Raw genomic sequence first — 21,555 nt, forward strand, 5'->3', positions numbered from 1 at the left:
ATAAATCCAGATGCCAGGGCTTCTCTAAGGGAGGACATAAAGCATTCAAAAGTCAGCGCCCGAGTGGGGTACACTTCACCTCCTGAGCTGTGCTCTCCCGCCGGGCCTGGGAGGCTTTTCGTGGGTGGGGCGAAGTAACGAAGTGGCGTCCGTCAGTCCCACCGCCCCCCACCTGATAACACTCAGTTTTCTAATCTAGGCAAACCACCACATCCCCGCGCAGGAAGGGGCAGACCAACCGCTTCTCCGTCTTCACCCGGCCTTGCTAAGGGAACAAGCCGCGGAGAGCCCCTGCAGGTCCGCCGGGCGCTTGACCCGAGGCCCCACCCCTCGTCCTTTCGGGGGCGAAGGGGGCGGGGTCAGGGGCCAAGGGGCGGGGTCAGGGGCCCGCCGAGAGCGGAAGGGGAACGGCGAGAGGGGCGGGGCGTCTGGGGCGGGGCGGGGCCGGGGCGGGGCTCCAGGGTCCCGGGCGTGCGGCGCGGTCGTGGGCGGGGCTGGAGCGCGAGACCACAGAGGGGCCGGGGCCGCGTGGAGACGGCCCCGAGGGGCGTGGCGGCAGCGGAGGGATCCGGCCTGGGGGGGTAGATCGAGGCCCGGGCCTGAGAGTTACGCCTTGTGCCTGCCCGCGGCCGAAGCCCAGCGGCCGCGCTCTCACCAGCGCCCCTCGGAGCCCCTGCGAGGCGCCCCTCAGGCCGCGATGGCCGCCGCTGCGGGCTTGCGGGCCTTCGGGACAAAGGCGCCCGACTGGCTCCGGCGCGGTCCGTGGGTTCCGCTCGCCGCCGGCTTCTGCAGCCGAGGGCCGGCCGGGGCCCGGCAGCCGGAGTCGGAGCCGGGGCCGCGACTCACCAGCGCGCGGCAGCGGGACGGCATCAGGTCAGCGGCGGGGCCGCGGGCGCCCCGGCCCTCGGGAGCGGCCTGCAGGGTCGCGGGGCTGCTGCCCGGTGGGGAGGACTGGCGGGGACGCGGGGAGAGAGGGGCGGAGGGGGCCAGGCGCTGCGCCCCCTCTCCCCGCGCGGGGTCCAGCGAGGGCTCCGTGGCCAGCGCTGCCCGCCGCCCTGGGCCCTGGTTGTCCGTCTCGGCGGAACGCGGCCCGCAGGGTGGTCCAGCGGGAAGGAGTCGCGGGAGCGGTAAGAGGCCCCTGGCCCGGCTCAGGAGCGTTTGGGACCCAGCACCGCAGGATTTCAAGTGGGACTGCCTCGACGGCCCACGCTCACCCAGCCTTAGATCCGGCTCAGTGTGGCAGCCCTGCCGGCCGCCCTCCGCCGCTGTGCCCTTCTCCAGGGGTTCTGTGCCTCACGGACTCCATCTGGCTCCAAGGCCAGGTTAGGCCTAGCAGAGCTGCTCCTTGGCCCTCACCCAGAAGTGCCCGGTCAATAAATAGAATGAAGGACACACCGTACTGAGCTCTGCCCTTTGGCTCAACAAGCCCAAAACCCTTAAAACCATACCTGTGCACACAGTGGAAACTGGACGATCAGGTAAAGGTTGAAGGGCCCCATCCAGGCCTTATCCTGGCATTTGCCTGGCCCTGCAAGGACCTAGTGGGAAGCCCATATAGCATATCTAAGTATTTAAAAGTTACAAATCAAACTAACTACTAAATATGTTTTCCACTGCCCTGACAAGTAGACCTTCATAAAACCTCAAATGCCATGTTTGAATTTACAATCCTCAGGCTCCTAGGAGTCCCCCAAAGGTGGAGAGCCAGCCGCTGTCCTACAGTTTTTCTTCCCAGCTTCTGCTCACCCACTTCTACCTCTTCACCCCTCCTTCCTGCTGCTCTTTGAGGGTCTTGGCACATAGGTCTGCAGACACCCCATACACATGCCCATATTTTCTGTCCTCTCACCCCCTTCACCCCCTATAGACAGTTGGTCACCCTGGGGCCTAGGGATGTCCACTGTACAGCCAGGGAACTCCAGGGTATCAGGTAACTGCAGCAGGGTTGGAAGGGGGAGGTGATTCCAGGTGAGCATATCCCATTATCCTAGTAGTTTCCTGCTCACCAGGATGGGCAGAGCTGGAAGAGGGCCCAGAGCACTGTGCCCCAAAGTGCATGGATTAGGCAGGGGCCTGTCCTTCCCTTTTTTCAAGGGCAGTTCTGCTTCTGCAAATCTGGTTAGAAGCCAAATGACAAAAGGGCGCCTGGTTGAATTCTCCAGAGTTAAACACGAATCAGGGAGATAAAACAACCTATCATAAATGCTGGGAATTGTTTAGTAGGAAGGAAGACCCCAAATCCAGCATGAAAGTAGTACTATGTTAGACACTAAGTAGGTGAGCTTGGGTAACTCATTCCAGCTTTGAGTGTTCCTTTTCAAAACTGTCCCTCTCAGCAGTAAGTGAGGACCAGCTATGAATTGGGTACTGCTCTAGATGGCTGGCATTTAGGGGTTAGCATAAGGCTAGGAGCCCATGGAAGAAGCAGACCAAAAATCCAGGAGAGGAGGAATGTGTTTCCAGAAAGAGAGCATGATCCAAATGGCCACTGGATTTGGTTCAGGTAATTAGGAGCTCTTAGGTGAGAATAGTTATAGTGGAGTAGTGGCAGGAACAGAAGTCTGGTTACACTGGTTAAAAAGTTAACTCAGCAACTTAGAGCACTCTGACAGGGTGTGTAAGACAGGAGCCAAAGGATTAATGGGACTTATGTGAACAGATACTGCCATGAAGCACAGGCCGAGGATATTTTTCCCATTCATTTTTTTAGAGAGAGTAGAAAGGAGGGGGAGATACAGAGAGAGAAAAACATGGATATGAGAGAGACACATTGATCAGTTGTCTCCTGCACACGCCCTGACCAGGCTGGGGATCAAGCCTGCAACCGAGGTACATGCCCTTGACCAGAATTGAACCTGAGACCCTTTAGTCCATGTGCCAATGCTCTAACCACTGAGCAAAACTGGCCAGGTTGAGGGGCTGGCATCTTTTTACACAATTTCACCTGAGACCTTAGAATTTAAGAATATGTCATGGATAGGAGGGCAGCTTTTAAAATATGCTGCAGCAAGCATACTCATTATTTTACTGGAAGGTTTATCAGCAATTCTTTCACCACCATCTCCCCACCCCACCAAATACAGGTTTCGAAGTCTATGCGCATATCAACTGCAAGTCATTTTTGTACCTAGGAGAGCATGTATATGAGAAGCAATGCTGAATATCACAGCCACTTAAAGATGGCAGCAAAATGGAAATAGTATTCCAAAGAATATGGTATTGCACTGAGATTCAGCCATCAAAGTGGTTTTCCAAAAAACAGTGGCCTAGGAGGCAATTTACGGAGAATCCAAGCTGACACACAGCGGTAGGAATATCAGATTGAAACAAGAATGAGGAAGGCAGAAAATGTGGGTGGAGGCAGATGGGAAACAGATACAAAATATATAACAATAATCTGATATTTGGCTTGATGCTTGTTCCTTATGACAGCGAAAATAAGACATTTCTGTGTATGGGCGGTAAGATGACAATACAGGTTATTTTAATCAGCATACTTAAAACAGCGAGCAGGCCTTTGAATGCCAGCTTCTAGTGAGATGACATGTCCAAAAGAGCCCTCTTGCTGTACAGTTCTGTCCCTTTTGTTCTTCACGTACCATACCATTCTCAGACAGCATGAATTATTGTGCAGAATTACAGGATGCCGCAAAAAAATACGGAAAAATGCTGTCGTGTGTACAGGCAGCTGCACCTTGGCTGCCTCTTCCGGGGGTGGGCGGGAGGAGATCAGGGGCAGGTTTTCATGATGGGCTCTTCTAATTTCTTTCTGAGGAACAGTGGGAAGAAGTAAGTTGCAGGTGGCACCGTGTGTCAGTTCTCTGGGTCCTGCCGCTGGCTTACAAACTGCGCAGCTCTCAGTATGGGCGGCAGTGATTTTGGAACGACTCTGACCTGCGCTCTTGGTGGGGAGGCAGTAACGTTTCTGACGGCAAACCTGGAGAAAAAGAGAAACAAATCTAGGGAAGAGGGAGAAAACCCAGCCTGCATTTCAGGAAGTCTCCTTGTTTTGACTTAGTCGTCACTCCAGAGAGTTGACAGACCATCTCAGTTGCCTCTAAGCACTAGTAGTTCTCTTTTCTGGTGTTTTAAAAATAGCTCCCAAATTAGAAAGGAATTGCAGGGGTCCTCACTTGTTTTGACAGGTGCATGACCCAGTAATTATAAAATGTTCTTTGCAGGAACATTGTCTTGAGCAATCCAAAGAAGAGGAACGTGCTATCCCTGGCGATGCTGAAATCCCTCCAAAGTGACATTCTTCATGAAGCTGAAAGCAAAGATCTGAAAGTCATTATCATTTCAGGTATTCATCTGATACCCATCCTCAGGATTCTGCAGTACCCAGAAGACTTTGTTCAAAATTCTTTGGTTAACTGAGGCATTCCCCTCACTTAATGGGAGAATTGTTTAGAAGCTCCTTTACAAGAACATTAATTATGAAAAACTCTTGTGTAGTGGGGGGCTTGGTCCTAACTTTTTTTTTTCATTGTTGACATTTTTTTTCCTAACACTGTTAACGAAATTGTAGTAAAGATTACTGTGCTGTGAAAATATGTCTTTTTCCTTTTTATCGGATAGGAAGCATTCCCATTGAAATCAGATAATTGGTTTCCTCAGGGACCTAATAAGATGGGCTTAATCACTGATCCTTTGGGTAGCCTGCCTAGTCAGCTGGAACAAGGCTGCTCAGGCATTTGATTGGTTTGTCTTTTCTGTTCCTACCAAACTTTCAACCAATATCTGCAGTCTTCTTCAGTGATGCCAGAAAGGATGCCCTCATTTGCTCATTTCTTTCCTTGCTGTTTTCCAGCACAAATTTTTACTGATTTTTCTAGAGATGATGGTGATGGTATAAATAATATCAGTGTCATTATTTTAAAGCATCCACAGAAAAATTAAATGGACGATGCCCTGTGATACACTTTTTTTTGTTGTAGAAATTAAGGATCAGTATTTCCGGAGGTAGATACTCAGAATGTTACCTTCTTATCTATGGTTGAATATAAATTTTCAACTGTTTTATATGGCAAAGAGAAAACAAATAGAACAGATATTCAGGAGCCAGGAGGATGTTCCCCAGTTGCAGCAAAGGCAGCTAACTTGTGAACGACACAATTTCCTCACTTGTTTAAAGGGAATAATATTGCCTATTAAAAGGAAAATATGAGAAAATGTTATCAACTATCAGTGGAATTACATTTTGTTGTTTGGGTGGCCATTGTCTGTAGACTAAATGACAGGGACGCTGCAGAAGGCATGGAGGATTTTGATGGGTGTATACTTTGTTTTTGGACTAAGTCCAAAAACAAAACTGTGAGGCCGGAGAGACAACTCTAAAAGAAGTCCATCTGCTTTGGTTACTGAGCCCTCTCCTTTGTGTAATTGTAATTGCATGTGTTCATTGATTTCCAGCACAAACCTCTTAGAGTACAGATGCCTCATCCTGAATTGTCATCACAAAGTACTGGCTGTAACTTTTCAAGTTAAATGGAATTATTCTTACCAAATTAGGCCATTAACTTCTATATCCACAACATTGATATCATTGTTTGTTAAAGTTATTTAGTTGACAAATAAGTGACCTTCCCAGCTTTGCTGTTTATGCCTTTTTATTTTATTTTCTCAACTGGAAACCTTTGTAGCTGAGGGGCCTGTATTTTCTTCCGGGCATGATTTAAAGGAACTGACAGATGAGCAACGTCCAGAATATCACGCTGAAGTATTTCAAACCTGTTCTGAGGTAAGCCAGGAGGACTGTTGGCATTGCAAACCTGAAAATGATTATGTATATTAAATTTTGAATTAGGCTTCTATTTTACAGGTAAGGTTTTATCTATGAGGCCTAACCACTGCAGAACTACTGAAACTTCTGTGTGGTCATTGGCGATTCCTTCATCCAAGCAACAGTTTAGTTTAGACTTTTAAAAAGCGACCATAGTTTGCTGTTGATATGTGATATGCTAAAGAAAGTAAAGTATGTGCTGTATTGAGAGCTGCCATCTCCAGCATCATGGGTATGTCTTCCTATACATGTCTTAAGAGGTAAAGGATAGAAATGTACATCTTTAGAGAGAAAGAACCTAAGATTATCATTTAAAATTTTTTTTAACTAAAACAATTCTATTAATGGGAAAGAGATCATTCATAAATGGAATAACAGTAAAGATTTTAAAAATTATTTTCAAACCCTTCTTTCAACTAACCTTTATAAGCACCACCTCCAAGTAGGAAAATTAACCTCTTCATTTTCACTTCTGTCTCTAACCATATTAAGAAGGGAAATTGCCAGCAGATGTAGAGGAGGAAGAACAAAAAGAGATGATTTATAAATGCATCAGATCAACCACAGGGTAATCAGAAATTAAATATAGAATCCAACTTTACATAACATTGTTCATTTCAGTACTGTGTATTGAGCACCTGCTATATGGATGATACTTGCAAGATACTGAGGGAAATAGAAGGCAAAAAGAGTTTCCTGCCAAACTAAAAATGGAAATCTAGCTGAGAAACAAGACATGTAAAACAGGTTCATAACGTGACCCTAAGATAACTTAGCCTAATTTTTCACCATTCATAGGCTTATTCATTCATTCATTTGATCATTGGTGATTCAACAAACAGATAGCAATACCTACTATGTAGACAAGACAGAGGTGAGCAATGGGGGTTGGAAATGGAAGGTGATTAAGATACCTTCTTTACCATCACTTGTTTTCCTTGCCTTTCTGGAAACCCTTCTAGAGATCAGATTATAGTTTTCTCGCTTCATGGAGGGACAAAGGGGAAAGTGATGGAGTTGAGGCGTCATAGAGAGGAGAAAGCAAGCCAGAGCTAGGACTTAGGTCTTTTATTTCACATTAATGATTATGTAATATTCTGCTCCTGTGTTTCCCAAGGCTTGCTACTTTAAAAGTTATTTTTCTATTAATACCCAGTATGTTTGACCAAAGTAGAAAATCATCAAAGAGAATCAATAGAGCCCTTCCATCTTCCCAAAAGGATCTGTTTTTACCACTCTGCTGGGGGATCTTCATGAACTGGGATCTAAATGGGTTACCAAAGGGCCACAGGGAGCCAGGGCTTCCTCAGAGGATAAATACTCAGTTTCATGGAAGCTTCCAACCCTGGATGCCTCTAGCTCACTGAAAAAGACCCAGTGCCTAAGCAGGACCTAGCGCTGATGCAGCCAAACAAGAGTGAAAATGCATTGATTTCTTTAGCATTTTTTTCCTAAGAGAATCAGATAATCTGAATAAATATGAGCGCCATAAACTTGTGCAAGATTTCAGTTTCCAAGTGTAATCAACAGGCAGGTTGGAACAGAATGAGCTAGGTATTTCATGTTGGGCTCATGCATGAGGAAATTTGATTTGAGAAGGGAAGACAGAGATATCTGAATTAGCTTAACATCTAAAATTTGTAACAGATTTGTTACAGATCACAAGTATGGCATGATAGTTAATTATTTAAAAAATCAGTAATAGGGCAAATTGAGAATGGGAAGAAGTACTTGGTTATTGAAGAGTGATAGTAACTTCTGTGAGCTGATGCAGCAGCTCTCACTAGACACCTGTCCTTGTCTGTCTGCTCTAATATCCTGTGAAGTTTGATAGTGGAAACCCCAGTCCAGGAGGAGAGTCTTCTCTTTCTCTTCACACCCCATGCAGAAATGACAATGGGATAGGCCCTCTGGCTTTTGGATATAATGTGGACCCTCAGCAATGGAGTTCATTGAGGCTAGGGCAGCGTTAAATTTACATCACATTTTGGAGTAGGCTGGACCCCCAAAAGTACTTCATTCAGGAGGTAAAATAGGAGGAATAATCAATTCTTGACTATTATTAAGGGATAGATTATCTAGCTGCTTTATTCTCTGAATTGCTCTCTAACTTTATTTTAAATGTTTTCTAATTATAAAAGAAATAAATGCTTATTACAGAAAATTTTGGTAATCTAGAAAAACAAAAGAAACAAAATTACTGATCATGCCACCCAGAGAGAACTATAATTAATAAAAATATTCACTACATTTATTTTTAATCATTTTTCACATAGATATGATTATACTGTGTAATTGTATAATATAACATTGAATGCTTGCTATGTTCCAGGTAATATTTTGAGTACTTTAGACATACTAACTTATGTAATTCTCATGTTCTATAAAGTTAGTATTATTATTATACCCATTTTACAGATGTGAAAACTGAGGATGAGGCGAGTGAGTAATAGACATCAAACCCCAGCAGCTGGCTCTAGACCACTACACCAGGGCCAGACTACTGTGCTGGTGTTTCTCTTGGAAGATTTCACTTTAATGAGAATATAGCATTCCATGAAATGAATACAGTCTAGTTAACATAGCCATTTCCTTATTTTTATATATTTATTATTTATAAGTTTTATTATTATAGAGTGATTATTTGGTGAACATCTTTATCTAGACAGCTTTTTACCCTTTTAGATTGTTTGTTAGTACAATTCCTAGATCAAAAGTATGAATATTTTTAATGTTGTTGATATATACTGGATTATCTAAGTATTTTCCCACCAGGCTACATGAAATACTAGCCTTTCGTAGGTGGCAGACAGGAGACGAACTATTCAACTCTAATCACAGTCAGTTGGCTTTTCATAACAAACTGAAGTTCATTAGGTGACAGGTGACAGGCAGAGCTAAACAAAATTTTGTCTTTGCAGCAAGATTTCTAAAGTTCTTGTGTGTTCTCCTTATTACTGTAGCTCACTGCGAATGAGCTGTCACTGACCATCCCCGTTCTCACTGAGAGTACATGAGCCCTGTAATCCATGAGTGGTTTGGGGGATGGGTACAACTAAGTGCATTCTACGAAGAGGGTTACTAGCACTTAGATTCTTAAAGGTGAACCCCCTAAAAGTCAAGAGCCTCTACCATAGAACATGATAGCATATCCTTAAATATCTAATTGGCTATGTTATAATAAAGCTGACAAATACCAAATGCTTATAAAGACAAAGGTACGTTGGGGAAAATCAATGAAGTTCATCTATCTTTGAGTTGCCATTATGGGAGAAAAGCCCAGATGAAGCTCCTTTCTGCCTCCCCTCTCTCCCTGCCAGGGTTCAAAGAGCAACCATTTATAAATGGAAGTTACCATAGCAACACAATCTGTGTAGAGCGTCATGAAGAAATGGAGAAATAAATTATTTTGTAAGCTGCAAAAATAAGTTAAAGTTCTGGAGACTTATAAAGGGCTGGGGGTATCACCAGAGCAAGTTTTTGGCTGCCTTCTCTGTGCCAGTGGTGCTGGTTTAGGAATTTTGTTTATTTTGATGACAGCAGGGTGTTCCCCATCATTTTAACAGAATTGAAAGGGTATTCATAGTTGTGATATGAGAATTACTAGAGAAATTACCTTCCAATCCCTTTTCCATCTTAATTTTCCAAGAAAGTTCCAAATACGTTTCAGACCTTTAGCACTAGAGCTCCACAGGCTCAGTGAGGACAGAACTATTTGCTGCCCAGAGAGAAAATCAGCCTTGTTCTTTTGAGGGGCTGCTGGGGAAGCAGTTGGAGGGGACGGGACTGTAACCTCAAAGAGGCCGGGGGCTGGGAGTCAGGCAGGTGTTAGTTTGGACCCCACAGCCACCACTTGCAGCTCTTGTGGCCTTAGTCCAGTTCCTTCCCCTCTGAGCCTGTGTCAGGGCTGTAACATAGTGTCCTTCCCTCCTGATCTTCTCAGGAATTAAATGGCTCAATGGTTCATAGTATTCAATGCAGGTTCCCTCTGTGCCTTCTTTTGTACATTTTTTCATAGAATCTGATACACTAATAGAGTTGAAAAGTGCTCTGAAAGCAGTAAAGTCATATGAAATAAACATTAGTGTTGCACCTCACTCTTGGATGAATGTAACTGAGTATGTTTGCTCCTTAGGTCATGATGCTGATCCAGAATCACCCCGTCCCTGTGATTGCCATGGTGAATGGCTTGGCCACCGCTGCTGGATGTCAGCTGGTTGCCAGCTGTGACATTGCCGTGGCCAGTGACAAATCCTCATTTGCTACTCCGGGTGTGAACGTCGGGCTCTTCTGCTCTACCCCTGGGGTGGCCTTGGGGAGAGCAGTGCCGAGAAAGGTAATCTGACCCCCTGCAGCCCCCTCTCTAGTTGTAACCCATCAGTGAAGACTGGTTCCAGAATTCGCTTGTTAAAGTAGCATTTGAATCAGGACATTCTGCACGAAGCCTAGCTGGCTGGATGTGCTGCAGTGTTCCCTCTAACACCGTGTCCGGGAAGGAATTCGCAGCTTCTCACAGAGTCCTTCACATTGCGAATCATGCATTTCACTGTTGCCTATCCCTCCAGATGGCTAGTTATGTTTTTGGATGTTTTTGTTTGTTTCCATAAAGGCACACATTTTTTCATAATCTTATTTGAAATGCAGTTGAGACGCAGTTTTTGTTGCACTGAAAGGGTGCCCATGAGATGTAACAGCATGGGGAAATGCCAGTATCGAGAGGCTGGGATACAAGTGCCACTGGCTGACTGTTTGCTGACAGACTGTCTTATTCTAGAAAGGACTGAAAGTAGCTGCTAAACTGAGTGTGTGAGCTTTCTGATGGCTGTATTTCAGGAGCATGAACATCCTGTGCCTGGCATGTTGAAGCTGCCCCAGGAGCCATAATGTAAAAGTTGTTTTGTTGTTGCTAACCACAGTGAAATCCATTTTCTTTACAAAGCTTTCTCCCTTCCTATAACATTATAAAATTATATTTATTGAACATCTTGTAAGTAGAAACCAGTGGTTTTCTTGTTCTAGAAAAGATACATCCCCATTCTCAATTGGAAATCTGTTTTAAAAAATGGGGGGGGAGTCATATACCATAGCAAATAGGGAACTGAACTGCTTTCTAGAATATCATATCCATTTTAGCATCTACTACAAAAATTAGCATTTGCTCATTTGCCTGAGGCACAAAAGAAGTGGGACACAAGTGAAATCCTGCCACAGGATGGAGACACGTAGGGAAGCACTTCTTTCTTTCAGGTGCCTCAGGAGTTTTTACAGACGTGTGTGTTTTGGAGGAGATTCTCAATACAAATACCTACAAACACACACACACAAGAACTGGCTGAACATGAGCCCCACACCTGCAAAAAGTGACCTGTCAGAACAGAGCTTACTAAAGCTCCTCAGCCAAGGGGATGTTTTCATCCTGTCAGGATACACATTTACTTTAAATGTGTGTAGGTTAAGTCCCTACTTTGTGCCAGTACATTAAATTAAAATGCATTCATTACAAACATTGTCAGAGCTTATTAACAAACTATCTTATAATTGTGCAAATCAAATCACAAGCCCTTCTGCATAGTAAACGGTGGTTGTCTGGTTAGCCTACCTGCAGCTGTTCATCTTCAACACCCAACATTCTGGAAGGATACATGTTAAGGCATTTGAAACCTTTAAATCATGATTGTCCTACTGTCAGGATAAGAACCCATTCTCTCTTAAAATAAACTTTTAAAATCAAGGTTTATAATTGAGTCCTAAAAACTTAAACATCATATCAGACTTGCCAAATTTTAAATTAGTTTTTGAGAAGAAAGAGGGTAACTGTGACAAAAACAAGACTTACGTTCCCAGGAAACCCAGTTCTCAGAATCATGTTGCGTAATTGTCCGGCACGAGAGATTAAGGGGCAGGACACTGTAAGACCAAAGTAACTTTTTCCTCCCACAGAAAGTTCTGGCAGTGTCAGGCCCACTCAGAAGATGGGCAGAGAATCTCCATCCCTGCTCTGTGCTCCTCCTGTCCTCATCCCAGGAGGCCTCTGAATCACTAGTCAGAGGTAGTGTTCTTGTTCTGAAGTCTTCAGAGGTTTTCCCTAGTCTGCCATCTGAAGTGGTTCAGAGTTGTAACAGATGTCCCTGCGTATGGGGCTTCTTGGAACTACTTGAAGGCATGAAGCAGAGATACAGTTTCAGGTCCCTATTAATGAGCTGAAATCGCAGTACTGATAATGGGAATTTAGTGGGATGAAAAGCCCGTTGGCACTCAGGGCCTCTGCCAGGTGTCTGGACTGCAGATCTTACCTGGGTGGCCCCCTTTAGGAGGAACACTGGGAATTCACAAAAATCTAAACCTGAACAAAACGCACTTACCCTTTGTCATTGCTTGATTGCACCCACAGGAACACATGCATACACAGGCCCATTGACTGTTTCTGGGTGTTGGGCACGTGTCCCCACGCACATCCACAGGGAAGCAAGCAGGTGCTTTTGCAAACTGGCCTAGTTGGGAAGCTTGGCCCTTTTCTCCCAGGCCTAGGCCACACATGTGGGTCACCAGCACCCTCTGCTGGTCACCATGGGAAACTGCTCAGCTGTGCCAGAGACAAGAGAGCTGCAGTTGGTCCACTGGGAGCAGAAACGATGGCATGGAGCCCTTGTGTTCATGCCAGACTGAGCCTGGGCATGAATAATTTTCCACGTTTATAAAGTGTTTCTCTCTTCTGGCATGAGTTAAATAATGCATCTTCATTGCACCATATAAAAAGCCTGCCTGGTGCAGCTGCTCCCTTGCCCTATCAGAGCAGGCTTTGTTCAGAAATGTGGAGCCAGTGCCTCAAGCGGATGGCACCTCCATAGAGCACATGAAAGGTCCAAACCCCCTCATCCCAGACCAGCCATTTCTCTGTGGTAGGAGCACTTGCTTCCATGGTAACTTATGTACCTGTAGAATCTGATTTCCCAGTTGTCTAATTAGAACAGAGTAGGACTTCCAAGCTGGAAGGAGTGTTAAAGAATTGCCACTCAGCTGGTGTGCAGTTCACCAGAGCCTGGAGAAATGCAGGTCTCAGGCCCACCCAGGTCGACTGCATCAGAATCTACACTTTTAACAGTGATTGCTGTGGCCAGCAGAGGTGAGACACGTGGCCTTAGTGCCTTTGAGAACATGGATCCCATGTTTTCAACTAACTTACTTACCTCTCAGCTTTCCCAGCCAATTAAATTAGCACCATGGTCCATCAGCTTCACTCCCCTCTGAGCATCCCAGCCCCTGATACTGACACACCACTGCCACCAACTTACTCTTGTCATTAGTGTGACTGGAAGGGATCTGGAAGACTGCTCTGCTTTCTGGGGCCATGGACATTAAAACATGACATTAGAGAGTCATACAAATTTACAGCTGGAATAAGCATGTGACTAATAGCCACTCACTTATTAGGTGCCTACTGAGTGCCCAGCACTGTATTTTAAGCTGTGGACATTTTCTCTAATCTTCACAATTCTGCAGGAGGATGGTTGTGTTATTCCTGTTTTTTCAGATAAGGAAACAGACTCAGCTGGGTTAAATTGTTCCCTTAAGGTCTTGTGGTTAGTAAGTGGCCTCAGGGATGTCCAGATACAAGCCCAGCTAACTTGGTGGTGAGCCTTGGCCTCTAGTCCTTTATGTGGTTTTGTGTTTTTATTAATCCTCACCTGAGAATATTTTTTCCGTTGTTTTTCAGAGAGAGTGGAAGAGAGAGAGAGAGAAACATCAATGTGAGAGAGACACATTGATTGGTTGCTTCCCGCACACATCCTGACTGGGGCCAGGGACTGAGCCTGCAACCAAGGTACGTGCCCTTGACTGGAATCCATCCCAAGACCCTTCAGTCCTTGGGCTGATGCTCTAAACACTGAGCCAAACCGGTAGGGCCCTTTTTGTTGTTTTTAATGCAAATAGCCCAGGAGGAGGAAATATTAAATCACCAACTTGTTAGGAGGATGCATGAAGTGCAAGAGTTGATTAGGGAAAAGGAGGCATTTTCTTCTCTCACCTGAAGTTTCCAGGGCCCACTATATAGAAACTTAACCAGTAAGTAAAAATTGTAGTGATGCGCTATAAAATAAGCAGGCTTTCTTTTCCTTAGGGAATGCCACGCCATTACTTAATCTGCCTGGGTAAAGTCCCCATAAATCAACATGATACTAAACAGTATTACACCACTAGGCAGGTGAGGAAACTGAGGCCCAGAAAGAGGCATAAACTGGGCAGGGGGTGTTAGGAACTTGAAGGTAGTCCAGGAACAGTCCAGGCCTCTGGCCCTGACCCTACTCCAGTCAAAACTTCTTCTGTGAGCAGCTTCAATCCCATTAAGACCTTTTTGGTCTTCTGGACAGAAGGGAGAGGTGCCAGAATAGCAGAAGCATAATCTAGTCTCATGATTTAAAAAACCATCTGCATCAATGGTTCTGAACTGGGAGGTGCCCTGGCCGGTGTGGCTCAGTTGGTTGGAGTGTCATCCCAAACACCAAAAGGTGGTGGGTTCCATTCCCGGTCAGAGCACATACCTAGATTGCAGGGTTTCAGTCCCCAGTTGGGAGGTGTGAGGGAGGCAACCGATACATTTTTCTCTCACATCTATGTTCCTTTCTCTCACTCACTCCCCTCTTCTCTCTAAGGTCAATACAAATTAAATAAATAAAAGCAAAATAAACTGGGAGCAGTTTTGGCCCCAGGAACATTTGACAATGCCTGGAGCCATTTCTGATTGTCACAGGTTGGGGTGGGAATACGACTGGCACTCAGTGGATTGAGGCCAGGGATGCTACCATGCGCAAGACAAACCCACACAAAACATCTGGTCCAAAATAGACAATGGCACCGACACTAAGAAACTATTATTTACGTGCTCTCTCACCTGGAGTTTCAGGGTCCCACTATGTAGAAACCTAAACAGTAAGTAAAGACTGTGCTGATGCGCTCTATCATATATATAGTTTAAACTATTCCCATTATCTTTTACTGCATAACCACCCACTCTTAGTGGCTCAAAACAACAGTAATTTGTTTAGCTCATGAATCTGCAGTTTGGACAGGGCTCAGGGTCAGTGAGGGAAGCTTTATATCTGTGGCCTCAGCTGGGAGACTAAGATGGGGGAATGACAGCCGGGGGCAGTCAGTTAAGGCTTGTTCACTCCTGGCTGGCTGCTGAGGCTGCCTCTCCGCGGGAAACTCAGTCGGGACACTTAGCGCAGCCTCTCAGTGTGGCTTGGGCTTCCTCAGAGCAAGGTGGCCAGGTTCTCAGGCTGAACTACCAAGGGAAAGAGCCAGGTAGAAGCTGTATCACCTTTTGACCTAGCCTTTAAAGAACTATAGTGTCACTTCTGCTGTGCTCTGTTTGCCTTCATCCATTCATTCATTAAATCATTCATTGATGAATACTTAATAGGTTGCCTGCCACATGCAAGGCACTCTTTTGGTGCTGGAGATACAGAAATGAACAGAACAAAAAAAAGAAAATCTCCACCCTAGTTGAGCTTACATGCCAGCAAAGGAGATAATACAATAAACAAATGTGTAAAGTATATAGTTTGTTCAATGATGAAAGTACAAAGGATTAAAATACAGCCAGAAAGGGGGATAGTGCTGAGGTTGGATCGCAATTGTAATAGGATGGTATGGTCATGGAGGACCTCACTGATGAGGTGACATGTGAGCAGAGACCTAAAGGAGATAAGGGAACAAGCCATGAGGACATGGGGACAAAGCACTGCAGGCCAAGGGAACAGCAAACACAGGACTGAGGTGACATCACGCTTGGCATGTTCAAGGAACAGCAAAGATGCCAGCTGGGCTGCAGGAGAATGAGCCAGGTGGGGAGGAGGGGCTCTGTGTTTCCTGTGCATCTGGAAACCCCTTTCCTAAATCTTAAGTTTGAGTTTCAAGAAGCTGGGCTTTGTAGAATTACAGAATTGAGGCACAGTATGTGGCCAGCGATAGAACCCAGGAAACTGGAGAGTGAGAAAGGTGTACTGCCCCTTTCTGCGGGCCTCTGCGGGGAGAGGATTATGGAAAGAGGGCGTCCTCTCCTTGTAAGTTAACACCATGCTAGACCCCTCCATCTGTCCCTGGAAGGCATTTCCTTTCACTCCCCTCCTCCGGGAGATGGGGCTGCTCTTTCAAATCAGGCTGAGGTGGTAGCTTCTCGGCACATCCCTTTCTTCTGGAAAGTAACCCCTGCTCTGGTTTGTGGGAGGCGATGGGCCTGGCTCTCAGGCATTTTTAGTTTCTTCCCATCAGATGTGGCCCCTGTCCTATGCTTGGCCCTTGAAAGAGGCAGCTCAAATCTCCTGCCTCCTTAGAGCTGGGAGCTCAGCTTGGGGAAGGAGCACGAGGACACGGAGAGTCCGTCTTTGCTCCTGGAAAGATCAGATCTGTTCCTGTGAATTGGGCCAACATTGTCAGAAAGTCAAGACACCAACTGTGTCAACAGAGTGAAATGGAGAGGGGGGACTTAGGTGGCAGTGGGTCAGAAGGAGAGTGCCTTAGTAACTGCCCATGTTTCCTCTACCAGGTCGCCTTAGAAATGCTTTTTACTGGGGAGCCCATTTCTGCTCAGGAGGCCTTGCTGCATGGGCTGCTCAGCAGAGTAGTGCCGGAAGAGCAGCTGGAGAAGGAGACCATGAGAATCGCAAAAAAGATCGCATCCTTGAGCCGTCCTGTGGTGTCTTTGGGCAAGGCCACCTTCTACAGGCAAGTGCGCCAGGACCTTAGAACGGCCTACCACCTCGCCTCCCAGACCATGGTGGACAATGTGTCCCTGCAAGATGGGCAGGAGGGAATCAAGGCCTTCATCCAGAAGAGGAAACCTGCCTGGTCACACTGAGCTGCCACATCAGAGGGAGGGAGGGGGCATGAGCCCAGTGAGCAGCACTCGGGATGCCCCCCACCCCCATCTGACTCCAGCCACCACTGCTGCCTCGTGATGGAACAGCAGACAGGCTGCTTCTGTAGCATGAGTCATGGTCGCACCGCGTGGGGTCTGCATTAAAAGCCATGGTTCCATGGGGAAAGGATGTAACGGAGAGTCAAAGGAAATGCTGCTTTAAGGGGAGTGAGCACCGATGCTGGGCCAGCTACAGTAGTAAGCCTGGAATTTGATACACTTCTTCACGGAACCTTAAGTGAGGGATCACCCTGACACAGGAGAAGGTGATGATAAAATGAGGTGTGAAAGAAGGATGCCAACCTGCCTCTGTTATCAGAAATGTCCCCTAAGGTGGTGGTAGTTCTGGTTGCCTCAGACACGTGAACCCGTTCCAATCTCCATGAGATAGCCTCCACACTGAACATCTTCTTGGTTCTTCTGAGAAATAATCATGCCTATGGCTTTGGAATAATCTTACGTGACTTTAAAAGATTAAGTATTTAGAAAGACTGGTAATTTTATCTTCTTAACCAGGCTGTAAGCTGTCTCGGGGGGAAAAAATCAACTAATTCTTTCTTTGTATGCCCATACTACGACATAAGAGTAGGTGCTTGATGTTTCTGCAGTGAATGTCCTGGCCATCGGAGGTACTGTGAAACGGGACCCTGGGCTAAACCTGAGGACAAAAACATCAGGGGAGGTAGGAAGGACTCAAAACACACAGTCCTACCCACTAAAAGTCACCTGTTCCAGACATGCTTCCAAACTCTGCTCTGCTTCTGGTGAGAATCCACAGTAGCATAAGGCAGTTGAGTCCCCAGCTAAGCAAGGGCTTGAATTAGAACCTAAACATACTACTTTCTGGCTTCTGGTTCAGTATGGCCCAAGAAATATTCTAAATCTGTCCTCAAGCTTGCCCAATTCATCTTATCTAAGAGTAGAATGTGGCCCTAAATGTGGTTAGTGCCATGGCCAAAGACAACCATGTGTTTTAACCAGTGGTTCTCACCCAAGGCAAGCATTTCTTGGTATGATGTCCCCTAGTGTCTTCAAGGGTTTCTATTGAGATTTTTTTTTGGTCAGTTTAGAAAGGTAAAAAAGTGTTTTCTTGGAAAGGAAGAGCTTGTTCTAAGAGTGTCCCTCCTGAGCAGAAAGATCATTAGAGCTACCATCTGCTGGACACCTGACATGTGCTACATTCTCCTTCAGTCCTCACCACGCCCAGTGGAGCAGGTCCTACAATGATCTCACACATGAATAGCTGAGGCCCACTTGGTCCCAGGTCAAACAGCTGACGCTGTACAGTGAGGGTTGCAAACTCCATCTGCCTGGTGAAGCCACAATGCTTTCTCCTGGCCACACTGCCTTATTGGGAGTCCAGCCCGAAGAAGTGACTTTCCTGCTCCATGGCAGCTCTCCAACCAAAACAGCGAACCAGGTACTCCTTGCTCTAGAACTTGGCCAGTGCACAGGGGACAATGGATTTGAATTATTGGCAGACTACTAATGAGTTTTTCTCCAAAGCTAATAAAGAGCTGGCTGAAGCTCTAAACTAGATGGTGAAGGACAGAGCTGTTGTCTGCTCAGAACCGTGCTGTCAGTGGGGTCCCTACTGCACCCTCTGTCCAGGTGGCTGGCTGTGGCAGTCACTGTTTGGCAGTTGCCAGATCACACAGTGTAGAGGAGAGGGCATTATAAGCTCTCTGGGCTTTGGAGAAAGTAACAAAGCCTTCTCATACATTTGGCAAATGAAAAGCAAAAGTTAACTCTCCAGTGTCTGTGTGAGCCGCATGATGACCTCAAACCATGAAATCCTGGGGCCTCTGGGCTGCCTTCCCAGTCTGTGAGCTGATGTGCCCTTGGGAACTAGCTATAAATCTTAATAGTCTCCTGTGCATAAACCTAGAAAGAAAGTTTGCTACCCATCCTCTGATGTCATGTAATGAATCCCAAGGCTAATATAAATTTCGGGTTAATTTGTATCTGCTTCCTTCCACTGGGACATTGAATGAAAAATTTCTGCTAACCACGTGTGATGATTGCCTTTGGAAAGTCTAGTATATTTGTCTTTCCCTGTACCATTTTACTTCTCAAGGAGCTTTGCTGAGCTCAACCCAGCAGACAGACATCACCCCAGCAGTGCAGGGGCTAGAACAGAAAGTGAAACAGGTGTTCACTCCTCACCTGGGCGAGACACCATTCCGAAGGCTGGCTTAGCCCTGGAGAATATAAACAAATGGAGTGAATGACTGATTAATTTTACACCAGAGAACTTGGTGATTTAATGAACCTAAGCTCCTGTCAGGCAGCCCTTTGCAGTAGCTTGCTCCGTCCCCCTGCTACCCAGGAGTTCAGAGAAGTGAAGGCATTTGCCAGGGTGGAGCCAGCATGTGGGCCTGGGCCTGTATGGTTCTGAAGCCTGTGCTCCTGACTACACTACATTCCTCCCAAGAGCTGGAGGAAAGACCACCAGTGCTTAATGGAAGCCAGTCAGAAATGGCATAGCCAAGGCAACAGTATGTTTATCAAAGAGGATTAGGAAAAGCATGGATTTGAACCCAGAGCACTGAGTCCCAGGTTTGTCATCAGCTAGCTGTGTCACTGTGTGCAGATGATGTAACCTCCTGCAGCACTCAGTTTCCTGGTCATAAGAGTGACACCACTGGACACTTTTCCTATTGGTTCTGAAATTTTGGGTTCTACAATACTGGATTTGGAAATTTGCTGTGAAACTTGAAACAGGAAGCTTTTGTTCAAAGAAAATATTCTTTTAGGAATGGAGAATATGGACATGTTATTTCTACATTGAAAGCACCTGATTACACTTGAGAACGGGAAATCCATCAGGTACTCAGAGGTTTTCAGACCACACCAGAACCTTCTGATGACCCTGCACCAGGCAGATCTCTATCAGAATTGGCGGTTCCCCTTCCGTTGTCTAGGTGTCTTAGCCAGCACCCCTCCTCTCTCCTTCCTCTGAAAACTCACTGCACTAAGAGCATTTCCAAAGTGTGGCCCATGGATGGTCTGAACAGTCCAAGTGTAGACTCCTGAGCTCCTCACTAGATCTGCTGAATCATAAATTCTGGTTTTGGGGACCCCAAAATATGCATTTAAAAAAAATTTCCAAGTGATTCTGCTGTACGCTAAAATATGCGAAGTCCCTACCAGGATGAGAGTGACAGATCTCTCCCAGTGCCTATATTGGAGCAGTGGGGCCTTTGTGATGAAATTGTGAGCAATCTTGTCGGCCTGGAGAGGACTGTGAGGAGACTTGAGCACTTCCAGGAGCCCCTTAAAATCTTCCCTACCACCCTAGCCGGTTTGGCTCAGTGGTTAGAGCATCAGCCCTCGGACTGAAGGGACCCAGGTTCGAGCCCGGCCAAGGGCACGTACCTTGGTAGCAGGCTTCATCCCTGGCCCTGGTCGGGGTACTTGTGGGAGGCAACCAGTCACTGTGTCTCTCTCACATTGATGTCTTTCTCGCTCTCCCCATCCCTCTCCCACTCTCTCCCTCTGAAAAGTAATGGAAAAAATATCCTCAGGTGAGGATTAAAAAATAATAAAATAAAATCTTCCCCTTGGGCAGGTTTCAGGGCCTTCCTCAGCCCTCAGTGCTCAAGCCTTTGGAAGCCCCACCTCCTATCACAGAGTACACCCATATTCCACAGTAAATATAATTATTCTAGCTAGGGAAGGAAATGGAATGATTTGCCTTTTTAAGATTAAAAAAAATGTTTGATTAATTGACAATAATTATTTCTGGGCAATCATCAAGTAGGCAAGAGTTAAATTCAAAACATCAAATTGAAGTTGATGTTTTACAGTTAATAAAATACTAAATTTCAGTCAGTCTTGCAAGGGTTTTTCTTTCATATTTTGGAGTTCAAACTTATTTTTCAGGTCCTAAGCAGAGCCCTATGAAAAGATGGACCTGCTGTGTCTCTTGAATAGGACAGCCCTGCCCACCGGGCTCCCAGTGAGGGGAGGTGGCTGCTCCACAAGGAAATGGGGAGGAGGGGAGCAGTGGGTGGATCAGGTGCATGAGGTTTCTATTCCCAGCATGCAGCCTTCAGACGTCCTTACTGACTTTATATTGCTATCTCCTTCAAGTCTCCCTGTCCTGTCCAGGATGTTTAAACACAAACCCACAGAACAATTTGCAAGTATTTTTTACACATTTAAAAAATATTCCCATTTTATGTTGTATGTTTTCAATATTGGCCTTACCAAATTCTGTATGGGGATGGTAATTCCCAGTTTTAGACATTTCTGGGAATTTAGAAAAAGAAAAAAAATGTATTGGTCAAAGTGGAGTGTGACTTAGAGCTGATGGCCGCTCAGGTTTCTGTGATAGCTCTGTGCCAGGCACTGTGTTAAGCATTTTGCAGTCAGTTAATACTTTAATCCTCACAAAAGCCCTGTGAGGTAGGCTTTATGAACCCCTTTATACAGATGAGAAACAAAACCACAAAGATGGTAAGTCACATGGCCGTCTTCACACAGCTAATAAGGAGCATGTTCTGCTCAGCTTTTTAACTTTTTTAAATGACTTAGGAAATGTGGTCTGAGAATTTTAAAGACCCATTGGTATCATGTAGCCTGTACAGTGACCAGGGTTTGGAAGGCCAGGCGGTCTAACTCTGGAGCATGGGCCTGTGGCTCCTGCACCAACCAATCCTGCTGCCCTCTTACCTGCTTGTAGGCGACCGCCACTTTGCAGTCACTTCTGTTCTGCATGAAGCACATTATTGTTTTTAATTCACAGTCCCCTGTATCATCCTCCCTGGCCCTCAACAAAAGTGTGCATCCCTGTAGGGCCACACCAATCCCATTCATTTCTTACACTCTCCGAGCCTAGACGCTGCCCAGC

At 45.8% G+C, this 21,555-nt stretch overlaps 1 protein-coding gene across 1 annotated transcript; it reads left to right on the forward strand.

Annotated features, from left to right (window-relative positions):
* The first annotated feature begins 473 nt into the window (after window positions 1-473).
* ECHDC3 (enoyl-CoA hydratase domain containing 3) lies at window positions 474-20,530 on the forward strand. The gene is made up of 5 exons (XM_081116918.1): window positions 474-873; window positions 4,182-4,303; window positions 5,643-5,740; window positions 9,918-10,118; window positions 16,329-20,530. Exons 1-5 carry the CDS (start codon window positions 698-700, stop codon window positions 16,638-16,640), a joined length of 909 nt encoding a protein of 302 aa, XP_080973044.1. The 5' UTR covers window positions 474-697; the 3' UTR covers window positions 16,641-20,530.
* Window positions 20,531-21,555: the final 1,025 nt, after the last annotated feature.

Source organism: Miniopterus schreibersii, assembly GCF_964146895.1.
Source record: "Miniopterus schreibersii genome assembly, chromosome: 1".
NCBI lineage: Eukaryota > Metazoa > Chordata > Mammalia > Chiroptera > Miniopteridae > Miniopterus > Miniopterus schreibersii.